At 37.7% G+C, this 15,682-nt stretch overlaps 2 protein-coding genes across 5 annotated transcripts in view; both read left to right on the top strand.

The window, feature by feature from the left end:
- The window catches only part of LOC128213429 (nuclear pore complex protein DDB_G0274915-like), a 53,963-nt gene extending 46,750 nt beyond the window's left edge, over positions 1–7,213 (top strand). For all 4 annotated transcript variants that reach the window (XM_052919114.1, XM_052919113.1, XM_052919112.1 and 1 more), the window contains 2 exons: positions 763–2,628; positions 2,940–7,213. In XM_052919114.1, coding sequence (XP_052775074.1) covers positions 763–2,628; positions 2,940–2,947 — 1,874 coding nt within the window. In that variant the 3' untranslated portion in view covers positions 2,948–7,213. The remainder of the gene's footprint in view (positions 1–762; positions 2,629–2,939) is intronic.
- Positions 7,214–9,753: 2,540 nt separating this feature from the next.
- Positions 9,754–14,672, top strand: LOC128214633 (uncharacterized). The gene is made up of 3 exons (XM_052921197.1): positions 9,754–10,020; positions 11,055–11,497; positions 14,398–14,672. Exons 1-3 carry the CDS (start codon positions 9,827–9,829, stop codon positions 14,607–14,609), a joined length of 849 nt encoding a protein of 282 aa, XP_052777157.1. The 5' UTR covers positions 9,754–9,826; the 3' UTR covers positions 14,610–14,672.
- Positions 14,673–15,682: the final 1,010 nt, after the last annotated feature.

Raw genomic sequence — 15,682 nt, 5'->3', positions numbered from 1 at the left:
ATTTTGTTTTACAATTTACCATTTCATGTCTTAAAGGCGGAAAATTTCTGAAGATATTGACTGTCATAGCCCGAAGATCATTCATGTGCATAAATTTAATCTTCATGTAACTTGGCTGACAATTGTAGCTTGGCCCATAGATAGGGCTGAAATAACTGTCAGAGACTTATAGATAGGGCTTAAATAACTGTTGGTTATGCCCCTTGATCGACTGAGAATAGCCACCAACTTTGGCTTAAATGCGCTTTATAGATGTTTGCCATGTTTTCGTGAAAAATATTTTCGTACTATGCCTTGTCAATCAATCCTGAAACATAACAAAAAATATGTTTATTTACCTCTGGATAGAAAACCAAAAATCTTGAAATTGTATTTATTGCAATATAATCTTGTGTAAATGTAAGTGTAAATTATCAAAAATATGTACTTAAGGATTTTGTTTTAACATGCACAAATTTTAACCAAGCTACTTGCTGTGAAATTTCAACAAGCCCAACCATTGTTAATGATGGACACATTTAATAACTGGCAGGCTTTTGCTGATTTTGGCCATTGTAATATTAAAAAGTGCTAAACAAGGGTGCCAGTTTTCTAGGTGGAAAAGCTGTCCTCCTGTCACCCATTAGTTTGTGGGTTTAAGTCTGATTAGGGGTACCTTCTCAAGGCCTCTCACAATGAAACGGACTTGAGTGATTCTATAAGCTATCAACTGTCATCAAAATGGAGTATAAACTGACTTAATATTGTTTTGTTTTTTTGCAGGCATGGGCAATCATTCATCAGCATCACCATTTGATGCTTTGTTGGCCACAGCAGCAGAGGAGCACAAGTCCCTCCAGGAAGAACAAAAACATCTGCCCCAGACAGAAGAAAGCCTTTTCAAATCATTTGACCTGCAAACTAAGACTCCGAATGACAAAAAATCATCGGGCTCAACATCTGAGAAGCCAAGATTTGGGTCACCAAAGCGACGGAGATTGAGTTCCATTTCTCCACCTGCATCTCCGAGTTCAAACTCAAACTCTGTGAATTCCAAGTTAAAGCAACGCTCTCGATCGTCAAGCAGCAGTTCAAGTTCCCGGAGTCATAGTCGTAGCTCATCACGTAGTAGTCGTAGCAGCAGTTCGAGTAGTGACTCGGGAGGAGAGGGACGTAAAAAGGGATACAAGAATCAGACGCTGCCCACTCAACCCATGTTGGCTGTGAAATCACTGGCCAATACCTGGTCCTCGGTTAATGTATCAAGTAGTCTGCCAAAATATGCTATTAACTTGAGTACAGGTACTGTACAAAGTGTGTCGAGTGGGATGAGTTATAGTTCTCCAATGGCCGGGAAACAAAAAAGTGTGCTACTTAATCACGCTCTTACAAGCTCAGTTGCAAACCCTGGTATTCCTAGTCAGCCATATGCTTCGAGTATCATTGTACAGAACCATAATTTAGTCGCGCCAAATGTGTCATCTGCTACTCAGATCCTTATTAAGCCTCATGTGCTAGTGCAAAGTTCACTGTCAAGTACTGTATGTCATAGACCAAGTGTAACTGTAAGTGGAAATCATAAGTCCTTAGAACAAACCACTGTTAAAACATTAACACAGAAACCCATTGCATCCACTTCGACGAAAACTTCTCAAGCAAAAGGCAATTTAGTTTTGAATGCTAATTTTCAAAAGGGTGGAGTCAAGATAATCACTGGTTTACAGGGTCAAACAATCAACAGTCAGAATGGTTCTCAGCTTCCGGTTCAAATGGCAATATTGCCTCAATCTAGTAACGGAGTAACACAGGGGTACCAGCTATTGACATTTGCCACTCCGAATACTGGAAGTAATGCATCATCATCGCACAGTGTAAATGCACACTTCGACAATGCAACAAAACTCCAACTCAGTGCATCAAACATTATTTCATCGTCACAGAAAAAACAGTCCAGTAAATCTTCAAATAAGCAATCTGGCGCATCGAAGTATAGTGCTATAATAAATGCAAACACACAGGTTTTAGTGGGTGGTGCTTCTAGTTCAGCTAGTGCTGGATATTTTGACAATGGGAAGCCACAAAATGTGAGCATACAGTCTATAAATTCATCTGGACTTCAACTGTCAATGTTCAACGCTGGAATGCAACCACAAATAGTTCCTGTGGCTTTTCATACCCAGGCAACATCCCAGCCATCAAGTCAGCAGAAGACTCAAAAGCCCAATATTCTGAGTCAGCAAACAAAGTCTGGGCGTTTGACTTCTCCACCTCGCACCGCACACACCCCAACCCCGATTCCCCGCATCTACACCCCGACTCCCGGAGGGGCCTCAACCCCCAGCCTCCTCACAGACCTTTCACATGACCACAGGTCCACTCAGATCGGTTCCCTACTTCTAAATCAGTCCAACCTAACCCAGTTCCAGGGAACCGGTGCTTTTAACCCCACCGGGCAGTTTAACCCTCAGGCTTACACTGGTGACCCCCGGGGTCTAGCGTTGGTCGGTATACGGCCTGACCAGGGGGGAGATGCCCATCCCACACTACATCTCCAGGGATACCAGGGCCTCGCTTCACAGAGACTGGCCATGTACTCTGACCAGGCGGCTGCCCTCCGGCACAACTTCCCAGCCATGTACAGGCCAGGAGGTTAGTTTGAATTATTTTAATTATATGCCATCTGATATTTGTATAAAATCATTAGGTTTTGTTAGTTAAATCGATCAAAAATTGTTCTGGGAAAAAAGCACTCTGTGACTGGCTAGAGCAGACTACCATCAAGGAATTGTTCTTTTGAATAAATGTTAATTTGAAGTAACAGATCTTTAATTTGTTAAAAACCGGTTTCAGAAGAAACAGAACTGTAACATGTGATGAATTGCTGTAAATCGAATATAGTTAACTGTAAAGTTTATTTACAAAGTAAAAAATTTATGGTAGTTCTATGTGTCTGCTTTCAGGTTGGTAAGTTAGGACAGGCGTAGGAATCTTGGGTCACGCCAAGTAGTTCCACTGTAGCAGCACAAAACAGAGCCAGTATGGAAAAAGAAACATCCCATGAATTGAGCAGCTGTGTTGAGTTCAAATCAAGTATTAGAACTTATGTCTTGATTAAAATGTTAATAAAATGCCAGATATTTGTGCAAGACAGGTGTTCTTGAAAGAAAATGTAAGCTTTTGAATAGTTGTAAGAACAAAAAAATGATATTTATGATTCATTCATTTGCAACTCGTATTGTCATTCATATTTTTTACCACTGCTGAGCAGTTTATGGGTATTTTACTGAAAAAGAGATCCATTATCCATTCAAAGTACCTCAGTATGATGTTACCGAAATGTACTAAGAAGGCCGTTTTATGGTAGGGGACATTCCTTGAATGTTCATTTTGTCATTCAAGACTTTATCAGGGATATTTATTTCAAGTATGCCATGTTGTGTGGTGTCACACCATGTTGTGTGGTGTCACGCCATGTTGTGTGGTGTACAAATTTTCATGAAATTTATTAGGATTGTCATTTTATGTGTTATCAGAAGCACTTCTTTGCAATGCAGTATTCGCACATAAATGCCATAAACTATTTTTGTACTCTTAAGTTTATTAAGTATTTAAATTCAACCAGACAAAACAGGTAAGTTATTCTAGCTGTGTGTACATTGAATTCCATTTTTAAATAGTTTTCAAATGGAAAAATTGTTACCAATCTTATTAGAACTGTAGTTTTTAAATGGGTTATCCTTTTTCACCATTCCTTTACTACAGACTACATGTATTAAATGGTAAAGCAAGATGTTGGTATGTTTTTTGTATTATGATATCAATGTTTAACACCATTCAGAGTGATAACAGGAACTGAACAGAATGTTGCTATTAGTGTAACAAAAATATGATGTAATTCAAACTGTATATTTGTGAAAACAAGGATTGAAAAGGATTGTCTAGGAAATAACCAGTAAGACCATTGGAAAAATAAAGTTCAAGTTTAAAAGTGAGTGTACTAAACAATTAATGAACAGAAAGAAAATTCATAAGTTGCAATGTTGTTATTTTGAAGTGTTTTTTCAATGTAAAGATTTAGTTTTTTAACTGAATTCAAAATGATTTATCCCATTGTTTTACCATATAGTTCTATTAAGCCACATAGTGATAATTGATTCCGATATAAATGCTATCGATTATCAGCAACCTCAATCATAATCAACTGATTTTCAAAAATACTCCATCATCCTTTTATCCCTAATGAATACATTATCCTTAAAAGTGCTTATCTGTGGCTGTGGCATCTGACACATGCCTGAAAGTGTGCCATTTTGTAAAATTGTACTTAAGTTGTGTTTGTTTTTATTTATGTAATAAATATACTTAACTTTAGGAAGTTACTTTGTTGTTAAAATGGTTACTTTTTATTTCTTTAGGATTCATGTATCACTTATATTACCCCTGTAAACAAAGTTTGAAGGGAGTTAAATTGGAGTCACCATACGGTCGGTTGGTTTGTCAGTGCCCTTGAGTATGATTTTCACACTTTTGGCTTTTAAGTTTGTGGGGCCAACTATTCCCAGAGTTTTAGAGATATAACTCTGATACTTGGTAATTACCAGTATTGGGCTAAAAACAGATTATCGATAGTACAATCAGTCTTTTACGAAATCTTAATTGTAGTTTTATTGTTGTACAATAACTCGTAATCCTTAAAAATGCTTATGTTATGTTTGCAAGTGTTTAATGTTGTTGTTGATTCTGGCCATATTGTTGACCATAACAACTTAAAACTTTCAAATGTATAAATGAACTCAAAGGAGAAAATTGGCTAAAATTCAGGCCCAACCAATCAGTTTTCGATTATAATCAAATCGGAACATCACTAGTAATCACCTTGATGGGTAGTAGTGCCTAGCGTTATTTTCTACATTTATTGATTATCTGAGAAAGAATTGTCCTGGCTAACTCTTTTTGAGTTATGTGACTTTGAACGTCAGTTTAACAGTTCTCATGATGTTTCTAGATTAATTTTGTGGCAAATAATACTTAGTGTCCTCGATATAATCATCTATTACGATTCTAATTTTTAATTTATGATGATTCTTATTCCAATGTTTACCTGAGTCAACTAACATCCTGTGTAAGGGTGGCGTGCGGGGGCAGTTATCACTCCTGGGATACCTCTAGTTTATTTTTCTTTCCTTTGAATGCAATTGTACATGTCATTGTTATTATTTCACTTTGTTTTAAATGCACATGTCGATTTTACTTTTAGCATGCAAGATACATTTTTACCATGGTGTACATGTACATAATGTGTTAACTTATTACAGCTTTAACTGTTGCCATTTTATACATTTGTGCTTTTTTTCTGTAAGAAAGTCATTTTGTATGTAAAATTTTAAAGCTGTATATTGTGATCAGTTAAAAACACATAAAAAATTGTTATCATTTTATAGGGTCAGATTGAAACATAGTTTCAAATTGCGAGCAATATGCTTGTTTCTATGATAAAACACCATAAAAATATTAAGAGCAATATTTTTACCAATTACTAAAAGAATATGACAGGAAATGCAAAAAAATGCAGAAAAGCATTAGTAAAGCCTTTGAGAATTTACCAAGTCTAAACAAACCTCTGAACGATTGGCCCAATGAATATGAAACTTGGTAGACAATGCACAAATGTGTAGCAAGTCCCATCGGTCTGGTTAATTTATATTATTTGCCGAGTTATACCAATTGCTCAGCTTAAAAAAAATGAAAACGCATTGATATCTTATTTTATCCAAATACGTACACCTTAAATTTTTTGCAAAATCGTTTGAGTTTTTATTTGCTGACAATTCAATGTTTATGAATCTTTCCCCTTGAAATTAAGAAAGAGTTTAATAAGTATTTATTTCCATGTAAAAATATCTTCGTTTTTAGAACATAAGCCAGAGTGATGTTTCCTTTAAATGTGCAGTCTGTCAGATCACAATTTGCAACCAGATCAAGCGAAGTATACTAATTTTTATACCCCTGTTCATAGAACAGGACGTGTTATAGTTTTTTTGTCAGGCAAGCGGCATCCAGTAGCATCCAGTATGTTGTCTGATTAATGTATATTTAGAAGGCTTTGACCAATCATCGCTGCCATGAAAACAGCCATTTTGCTCAAGTCACTCAAGAGTTATCACCCTTTAATTATAGAATATACCTCAAATCGGTCTGGTCCGAGCCATAACTCTGGAACCTTTTGTCCAATGATCACCAAATTTGGTCTGAATGTGAATGTGCTAAGTATATTTTGACAAGTTTGGTCGACAGCCACTCAGGAGTTATGACCATTAAATTGGCAAAAACTATTTACAGTGTCCGCTCTCAGAACTTATCACCATGCTTGTACTTGGAGTCTTAAAAATTGAAAGGTTTTTTTTTGCAACAGTTGCCGGACTGAAAGTTGTTTGGTGAGTGTTAATATTTAAACATTTTTTAATATTTATAAAATAAGGCTGTTGTGCTTGATGTCAAATGGATACTGCCAAGTTGTTGTCAAACAATGACAGCAGTGTGTGTTATTAAATAAAGGCTGTTGTGCTCGATGTCAAATGAATACTGCCAAATTGTTGTCAAACAAAGGCTGCAGTGTTTGTTATCAAATAAAGTCTGTTGTATGCTATGCTGACCGGAGTTCTTTATGTTGTGTACTATCTGTGACTTTATAGTAAGTCAGATTTAGAAATATGTAGCACAAAGAAATAGGTCAGTTTAGTTTATTCTGCACTGGAAAAATAAAACTCAAGTGAAGAATTTATTCTGCAATACAGGCCAGTAGAAGGCATTCAAAATGTGTTGTGTAAGTTTTCATTCCACTCATGGTGTAAATTAAAACAAAAAATATCATTACCAATTATTTTTTATTTTTATATCAAAACAATTGTTGTTTGTTAAAAATTAATATTTGTTAGCTTAGTTAAAATCTTGAAATATATAACTTTTTTGTTAAGTAAATGAACATGTTTATATTAACATTGTTATGGACAGTAAACTGGCGATCTATATCTTTTTAAAGTGTTTTTGTTACCTATAGTCAAAATGGAATTTATTTTTATTAGTTTGTGTAACAACAAATGAGTTTAGTTATGTATTTAACAAAGTCATCATTTGGAGCAAAATTAGAATGTTTAATGTTTATTTTGTTCATATTTTCTAGCTCAATGCCTGATTTACATTTTGTATATGTAAATAATAAAACTAAACCAGTGTGCGTCCGTTCTCGTTCATCACCAAATTACAAGAGCATTTGGAACATCTCGGCCATTTTCCATTGAAAACAACCTCCGATGTTCATCAGTAGAAGTAGTCCGTAAAATTTTAAATAATAGTATGATTGATGATTGACTGTAGTATATCAACGTATATTTTGTGTTACTAAGTTTAAATTGATTGCAATTTTTTATATCATAAATAATTAAGTTTTTCGAGAGTAGACATTAAGTTAAACTGCTTTAATAATTGAAATTACTACGTCATCTACTTAAGCGTAGTTAAATGTAAAGATTTCTGACATAGTAAATCGAGGTTGTTTTCGATGGGAAATGGCCGTGGTGTGCCGAAAGCTTGAAGGGATACTATATATCTGTCGTTTTGTTTTTCTTTCGGTCAGCCCTTCTGTCTGCATTTTGTTTCAGCGTAATTACTCTTCCCAACTGCTGAAAGAAATTTGATATAAAACTTGGCACAAATGTTCACTACATTGAGCTGAAGTGCAGTCACTTAAAGGCCTAGTTTAAGGAATGTTTGGCATGATAATCACCTGCTGTGCATCTCCTGCTAAGTGCACTGGTGTCACAGTAGGGGCCAATTTCCTGTGTATTCGTGTATTGGCTCAGGGCAATTTAGGGTCCATTTCTATAATAAAACTTATAAAACTGAACAGCAGGATACTCAGATCGGAGATCTGATAAGAGGGATCATGGCAAGTAGATAAAGATCAATAAACAGAGGTTGTGTACTATACACAGTTTTGGGGGGAGTCACTTATAAAAGGCTTAAACTAGGCCTTTTAAGGTTAAGGTCAATGAATAGTTTTATTTCCCCCATAATTTCTGGAGGTTTTTATTAATACAACTTGCCACAATGTTCTCATCGAACCAATGCGTGGCTCATCGTGTCAAGGTCAAAGTACTACCAAAGGTCAATGTCAAATTTTGGAGGTCCATTACCATTTTCACCCACCCTACAACTGGAGGGTTTGCGACAAAACTGCCCACAATGTTCTCGGAACCAACTTGTGTCTCACAATTTAAAGCCTCATCGCGTCAAGGTCAAACTACATGTACGACCAATAGTCAGATTTCCATTTGTTTTCCGTTCCATCACTTAACACAAAATCAGTTCATTATCATGTACAGAACAAATGGCCATCGAAGACTACATGTAGTTTGATCCACAGAGACTTGAATGCATGATGCAGAACCCAACAACCTCCCCTGGCTTACTTTAAATAGTCGCCTGTGGTCTCAGTTGGGTAAAATCAGTTGAAAATACAACATTTAATGGGCTGCTAATGACGTCATGGGACACAATTCAACAATTAATCATGATTTGTCTACAATATTTCAACATTCTATAAGACAGGGGCAGCTGTTGGGATCTGTATCATACATTCAAGTCTCTGTAGTTCGATCTTGAAACGACGGGACTGAAACATGATGAGGCACACCTTTAATATACTTTTCACACCGCGTCGAGAAGAATTCCAGTCAATATGCGTGCCACTTTAAAGTTATAAAGAGCATATATCCAATAAAATAACTTGTTCATGTATCTCATACAAGTAACTTCTCAATCAGTGGTTGGATTTTGATAGAACTTGGCACAAGTGTTCTGTAGTCCGTACGGAGAACATTCACGTAGATTCAATGCCAAATCGAGATCGAAGGCCTGAAACCAGACTCGTGATTTTATATTATTGTGTGCCAATTACTTTTACATGCATGTAAAATTTTAATGAGAAACTTAAGCATGTGTGTCATTTATATTTACAATCAACAATAGCTTACAAGGACACATTTATTTGCCCTTATCAATACAACTGGACTATGTCCACAGGTCATTCATTTTGTAAGGCATTACAAAAACCTTTGTAAGAACTGTTAAAGACAGTTTTTCGAGTTTCTAATGTTTTTGTGAATTCTTTTTAAGTAGAGATTACTTAACATCACGAAAGGAACATTGTATTAAACGGTTTATGCTAAGGTTCTATAATGGCACTCGAAGATATCTCGATCATGTTCCGGCTCGGTTAGTTCGAGCCAACGAGTTCCCTGTGTAAATAAGATGGAAAATATGGAAATTTTAGGGATGTTGCGCGCCGAGTCCATGCGAGTCGCCATCTCTGAAGCTGCATGCTAAACAACTAAAATCCTGAACATCTTTGTTGGATAGCAGTTCACGCTAAACATTCTTTTAATACCTTTGAAAACGATGTAACATATACGGCAAACTATTTAAATATGTAAAAATATAAGACTTAAAGTGGATTGTTTGTTTATTATGTGTACCATAGAGGACTAGAACACATTTTTTATGATTCTCATTCCAAGAGATCAATCTAAGAACCTAATCGCTCGAATCAGGTAGCTCGACTGGCCAAAATTGCAGTCCAAATACCAGGTATAACCGTGTTCCCAATTAGTTCCATATAAAACACTTTACACTAACTTGGACACGTGCCTTTAATAGCAATGCTTTAAGTTGATCACTTATGTAAATGTACTACTAGAGTAATTAAAGGACTTCTTTCCCTCTCTCTCGTTCTTTCTCTCTCTGAATCATTCTGCATCTTCCAGTATAAGGAAAACAGAAAACCAGCAATATGAGGGTGTTCACCAGTGTAGTTCTGCTGATGACATCACTTCCGGTCAGTAGCGGTTTCATGGATGGCCTGTTCGGACATGGCGGTCTTCACAGCAACCCGGACGTGTTCTGCATCATGGAGCACTGTGGCCACCAGTCGGCGGCATGTATGGGGGACCCCAGCTGCCGATCCAACATGGAGTGCATGACCAAGTAAGATCACAATATATTTAAAATATATGTATTCTAAGCATTGATATACATATGCAAGATGCACGGTGTAAGAACAATTTAAACGCCGTTTACCGGAGCTTTGTCAAGAATAGATATTGGGAAAACGTTTGTTTAAGTGTTTGTAGAAACTAGACCACCAATCAAGCTGCATTCAATCTGTCTTCAATTGAACGATGCATGTAGTTTTGAACAGCTTGATGTTAAACTATATGAACTGTAATGTAAGATGCAATTCCTACATCTTAAATAAAGACAAAACATAAAAAAAATCATCACAAATAATAAATATAAATTTATGAATGTAAAAAATAAAATATATGTACGTTAAACTTCAGTTTGAACACATTGATTTAAAGATTCGATTGTAAACCCCACTTCTGTGCACTTAAAAGATATATCTGATTAGTGTTGACAATGTTCCCGTGCATTCAATTTAACTACTTTTTTATCTAAGTAAAACTCAATACATTAAACATTCAGTTCTATTTTCAAATAAAGGTCTGTCATTGTGTTCCAGTATATTCCCTGCTTGTAATCTCAAATTGTATAAAATCTGGCCTGGCCTGGCCTGGCCTGGCCCGGCCTGGCCTGACACAAAATGCTGAGTCAGCAGGCCAGGCCAGGCCAGGTTTTAGAACATGCCAAAAAAGATAGCTGCAAAATGTCGAGCGCCTCCAGATTCCGCCAACTCATTTGAAATCCCCGCAGTGTACAGCTTTAGTCTGCGCTTCACTCACTAGATAACAGCAAAATATGCCTATAAATAAAAAAACCCACGTAATTATTTAAATTTAGTTAACCGCCCGGTATGCCTAAAAATACAAATACCTATAAAAAATCAACGTTAGTAGTGAAATCTCGAGAACCGTGAAGCAGAAATATGCTTATAAAAATAAATGCATATATAAATATGAAAACACGATTTTATCAAAATACATTTTGTATAGAGAACCACCACGTGTGCCTATCCAATGTTATATTAAATACGGAATTCCATTTATTGCTCTGTCCAGGTGCGGCATGACGAACCACTCCTGCATGTACGAATGCATGAACACGTACGAGGATGCCATATTTGACGCCTTTATGAAATGCCTAGTCGATGACTACCACTGCCTCAATCTTACGCCGCCGGATCCGACGTACCGTTGTAAACCGCCGTCAACGTCAGTAAAAAACGTAAGTCTCGCTGACCTGCAAGGAACATGGAATATTGTGCTTGGTCTGAATCGAGACTATGATTGTTTCGACTGCCAAATTTCTACGTACAAGCCAACATCTAATTCTAACAACTATACGCTAACGGAACTCTATGACGTAACGATGTTGAATGGAACTGTACGTCATCGTGTTGACGTCCAGCAGGTGGCACAACGTGACGTGTTCAACCCCGGACTCCTGGATTACACAAACCACATCATGGGGCTGACAATGTATGAGAAATGGCAGGTCATGGGTAAGGTCACAATTGTGGATAGACATAATTTGCACCAGTCAATTGTAACCAGCCCCCCCCCCCCCCCCCCCCCCAGGTCCGGGATTAGCGGGAACTTTGACTTTCGGTCCAGCCAACCCCGGCTAAAATCCCTGCCCTGCGGGGACGAACACATGGCCTATTCACCGCTATATTTAAAGCGAAGACAAAACCACCGCATTCACCCGGCACTGTGGGGCCACCTGAAAGGTAAATACACGGCCCATTTCCCCGGTATACCCCAGGACCTAGGGGGCCGTGGTTACAATTGACTGGAGCATTATATACGTGTCTGCAGTATTGATAACAGTGTCTTTTCTACCGGACCAATTCTAAAAGCAAAATTTAAGGGATTTTTCTTCAGAAAAAAAATCCAATTCAAAAGTAAAATATAGACGATTAATCCCAAATCATGCCCAAAGACGATCAACGTGTTCGGGATTTGAAAAACAACATTCATGTAAAAATCGTCTCCAAGAGATGATTCATCCTTAATCGTACCCAAGAGACAATCAGTGTGTACTTGGCAAAGCATTTATACCGGCAAACATTCTTGGTAAAGATTTTATAGCTACAAACATTTTCAGCAAGTTTGGTGAAGGTCAGATGAGAATTGTTCAAGTTAGAGAGTAGACAAAGCTTAAATGGCAAGGGCAGTAATCCTGAAGTGCTTCGGGGCATTTGGCTGATTATCATACTTGACCGATTTATTTTACCAACAAATATTTTCAGCAAGTTTGGTGAAGATCAGATGATAACTGTTGAAATTAGACAGTGGACAAAGCAAAAATAGCGAATTTTGACCAATTCAAGGGCCATAATCCTGAAGAGCCTGGCTGGTTATAGAACTTTGCCAAGAATATATACCAACAAACATTTATAGTAGCAAGTTTGGTGAAATTCGGATAAAAACTGTTCAAGTTTGAGAGTAGACAAAGCTAAAATGGCCAATTTTGATAAATTCAGGGGGCCATAACTCTGGAGTGCCTAAAGCGATTAGGCTGGTTATCGAACTTGACCTAGATATTTCACCAACAAACACTTTCATGAAGTTTGGTGGAAATTGGATGAGAAATGTTCAAGTTAGAGAGCGAACAAAGCTAAAATGGACAATTTTGACAAAATCAGGGGGCCATAACTCTGGAGTGCCTAAAGCGATTTGGCTGGTTATTGAACTTGACCGAGATATTTCACCAACAAACACTTTCATGACGTTTGGTGGAAATTGGATGAGAAATGATTAGAGAGCGGACAAAGCTAAAATGGCCAATTTTGACAAATTCAGGGGGCCATAACTCTGGAGTGCCTAAAGCGATTTGGCTGGATATCGAACTTGACCTAGATATTTCACCAACAAACACTTTCATGAAGTTTGGTGGAAATTGGATGAGAAATGTTCAAGTTAGAGAGCGGACAAAGCTAAAATGGACAATTTTGACAAATTCAGGGGGCCATAACTCTGGAGTGCCTAAAGCGATTTGGCTGGTTATTGAACTTGACCGAGATATTTCACCAACAAACACTTTCGTGACGTTTGGTGGAAATTGGATGAGAAATGATCAAGTTAGAGAGCGGACAAAGCTAAAATGGCCAATTTTGACAAATTCAGGGGGCCATAACTCTGGAGTGCCTAAAGCGATTTGGCTGGTTATCGGACTTGACCTAGATATTTCACCAACAAACACTTTCATGAAGTTTGGTGGAAATTGGATGAGAAATGTTCAAGTTAGAGAGCGGACAACATTGTGGAGCCGCCCGCCCGCCCGCCGCCCGCCCGCCATGGGTGTTCCCATAATACGGCCATCGTAAGATGGGCGTATAAAAAGAGCAAAAAGTTTTTTACCTGTACTGGTACATTTTCAACATCCTAATAAATTATGTGATGTTTATAAAGTTTTGGGGCTTTTCATCACATTCAGAGATCATTACGAAAATAATATTGTCTGTCATGACTTCTTACAATAGATATTAACACCCCAATGGTTGATATTTCAGCCATTTTGGGTCTTTTAAAAGAGGAAAAGAAATTCATTTTAAATAATATCCACATTTGCAGGAGACTATACAGCTTGTTCTTTTAACTGTAAAATTTCCCAATTTCGGCATTTTCGATTCGCAATCTCCAAGATGTATAGGGTCTTTTTCCCAAAATGGTAAGACAAAGCCTTAGATAAATAGCCTTGTTTTATATGTGGAATATATTATACAAACCCATGGTGGCAGAACACTGCCGTAACTGTTCGCGAATTGTTTCGTGTTAACCACTTGTTTCGCGACATATATCTAGCTATATCTAGTTAGCTAGCTAATATTCGCGAAACCTTTTCGGTAAGATAAATATTATATGACTCAAAAAGGGGTTAAAAGTGCCAAGAATTGTCACCTGTTACATTTTTAGCTGTTCAACATTAACAGGCTAACTATAGTTATGGTTTGCGAATTCCAAATAATAAGTAGCATGGTTAACTAGTCAAGATTCGTGTCACAACTTATCTATAAATGCATTTTTGACTTCTAGCAGTAACTGGTTATCTAACTATATAATTTGCGAATTCCACTAAGTAACATTCCATATAACGTGTTAACTAGATCAGATTCATGTTACCTATTATCTATATATTAACTTCATTTATCTTACCGAAAAGTTGTTGCGAATATAACTAGATAGCTATATGATTATCGCGAATATTAAACGGTTAACACGAAATGAACTAAATAAAGAACATGCACCTTTTATAAAGACTATTAGGCAACCATGCTTTCGCCTTGTCTTTGCAATTGATAAGCACCTTTGGTCTGTATCTAGTTCGTGTAATGAACGGGATCGGTCCATTCGCATTCTTATCTGAATTTCATTTCCTGTACATTCATACATTTTGCAGATATTTCTCCAACCGGAAGTTATGTCATCATGTACTATTGCGGTCACATGACTTCTGACTGGTGGTATGAAGGGAACGTGGTGTACTCGCGACTTCCCGTGCTCACCTCCGGTGACGCGTTAACCGTTTCCGCCGCGCTGTCGCGGCTCATGGGCCATGACGTCAGCGAGTACTGCCGGCCTAAGACACAGACATGCGGCAATCAGACATGATGAGATGCCGGTCAAGGACGTTTCATGACTTTGTTTGATTCTATGGCAATGATTGTCAACTGAGACCATACTTATGATAAGAAGTTATATATAAATACTGTATTCAACTCTTCTTCTTCTTCTTCAACTTAGAATACAACCTACATTTATAGCCAATGAAATTGCAGATAGGCAATCATTAAGTACTAGGCTTAATCATTAAGAATTTCGACTTTTCTTGGTGTTTTAAAGCTGTACTCTCACAGAAATACCGTTTTGACAACTTTTTTTATTTTTTGTCTTCGAACGAGCCAATTTTGGCGAAATTCCATAGAAACCATTTATATAAGACTGCTGAGAAAAAATTAGATCGCAGATTTTTATATTTAAGTTCAAAAAATAAGTTTAATGCATTTTTCTTAAACCGTTATGCACCAGTCAATTGTAACCAGCCCCCCCCCCCCCCCCCCCCCAGGTCCGGGGAATAGCGGGGACTTTGACTTTCGGTCCAGCCAACCCCGGGTAAAATCCCCGCCCTGCGGGTACGCACTGATGGTAAAACCCCGGCCAAATGCCCCCGCACCCCAGAAACTCTATACAAGGCCCATTCTCCGCTAAATTTGGCGCAAAGACAAAACCACCGCGGTCACCCGGCCCTGCGGGGCCACCTGGAAAGTAAAAACACGGCCCATTTCCCCGGCTATCCCCGGTATACCCCCGGACCTGGGGGGGGGGGGGGCGTGGTTACAATTGGCTGGTGCATTAGTAACCGTTGAAGCCATAAAACATTAAATTTCGAAAGGAAATATGAAAACCTACGATCTGAGTTTTTGCCAGCAATCTTAAATCATTGGTTTGCAAAACATTGCTCTTTCCAAGTCAAAAAATCAAAAAGTTGTTTAAAATGGTATATCTGTGAAAGTGCAGCTTTAACATAGGCCCGCCTAATTCAACTCATCCGATACACACTCCCTGCGTCAGATTTTGCGTTGAAAATGTGTCAACCAATGAGGTAGTATTCAAAGACAGTTAGGTGACCTGATGAAACATTTTAATGAATAAGAATGTCTCGTTCGCTACGCTCACATCGCTTA

This window comes from Mya arenaria, chromosome 13 (assembly GCF_026914265.1).
Source record: "Mya arenaria isolate MELC-2E11 chromosome 13, ASM2691426v1".
NCBI classification, from domain to species: domain Eukaryota; kingdom Metazoa; phylum Mollusca; class Bivalvia; order Myida; family Myidae; genus Mya; species Mya arenaria.
Note: the sequence above shows the minus strand (reverse complement) of the source record. Positions and strands in the feature narration are given on the sequence as shown.

What these genes read in the sequence shown, in the direction of transcription:
- LOC128214633 (XM_052921197.1), top strand. Translation starts at nt 9,827, where the DNA reads ATGAGGGTGTTCACCAGTGTAGTTCTGCTGATGACATCACTTCCGGTC. An exon ending in AACATGGAGTGCATGACCAA is followed by an intron (nt 10,021 to 11,054) that starts GTAAGATCACAA and finishes TGCTCTGTCCAG; the next exon opens with GTGCGGCATGACGAACCACT. An exon ending in TGAGAAATGGCAGGTCATGG is followed by an intron (nt 11,498 to 14,397) that starts GTAAGGTCACAA and finishes TACATTTTGCAG; the next exon opens with ATATTTCTCCAACCGGAAGT.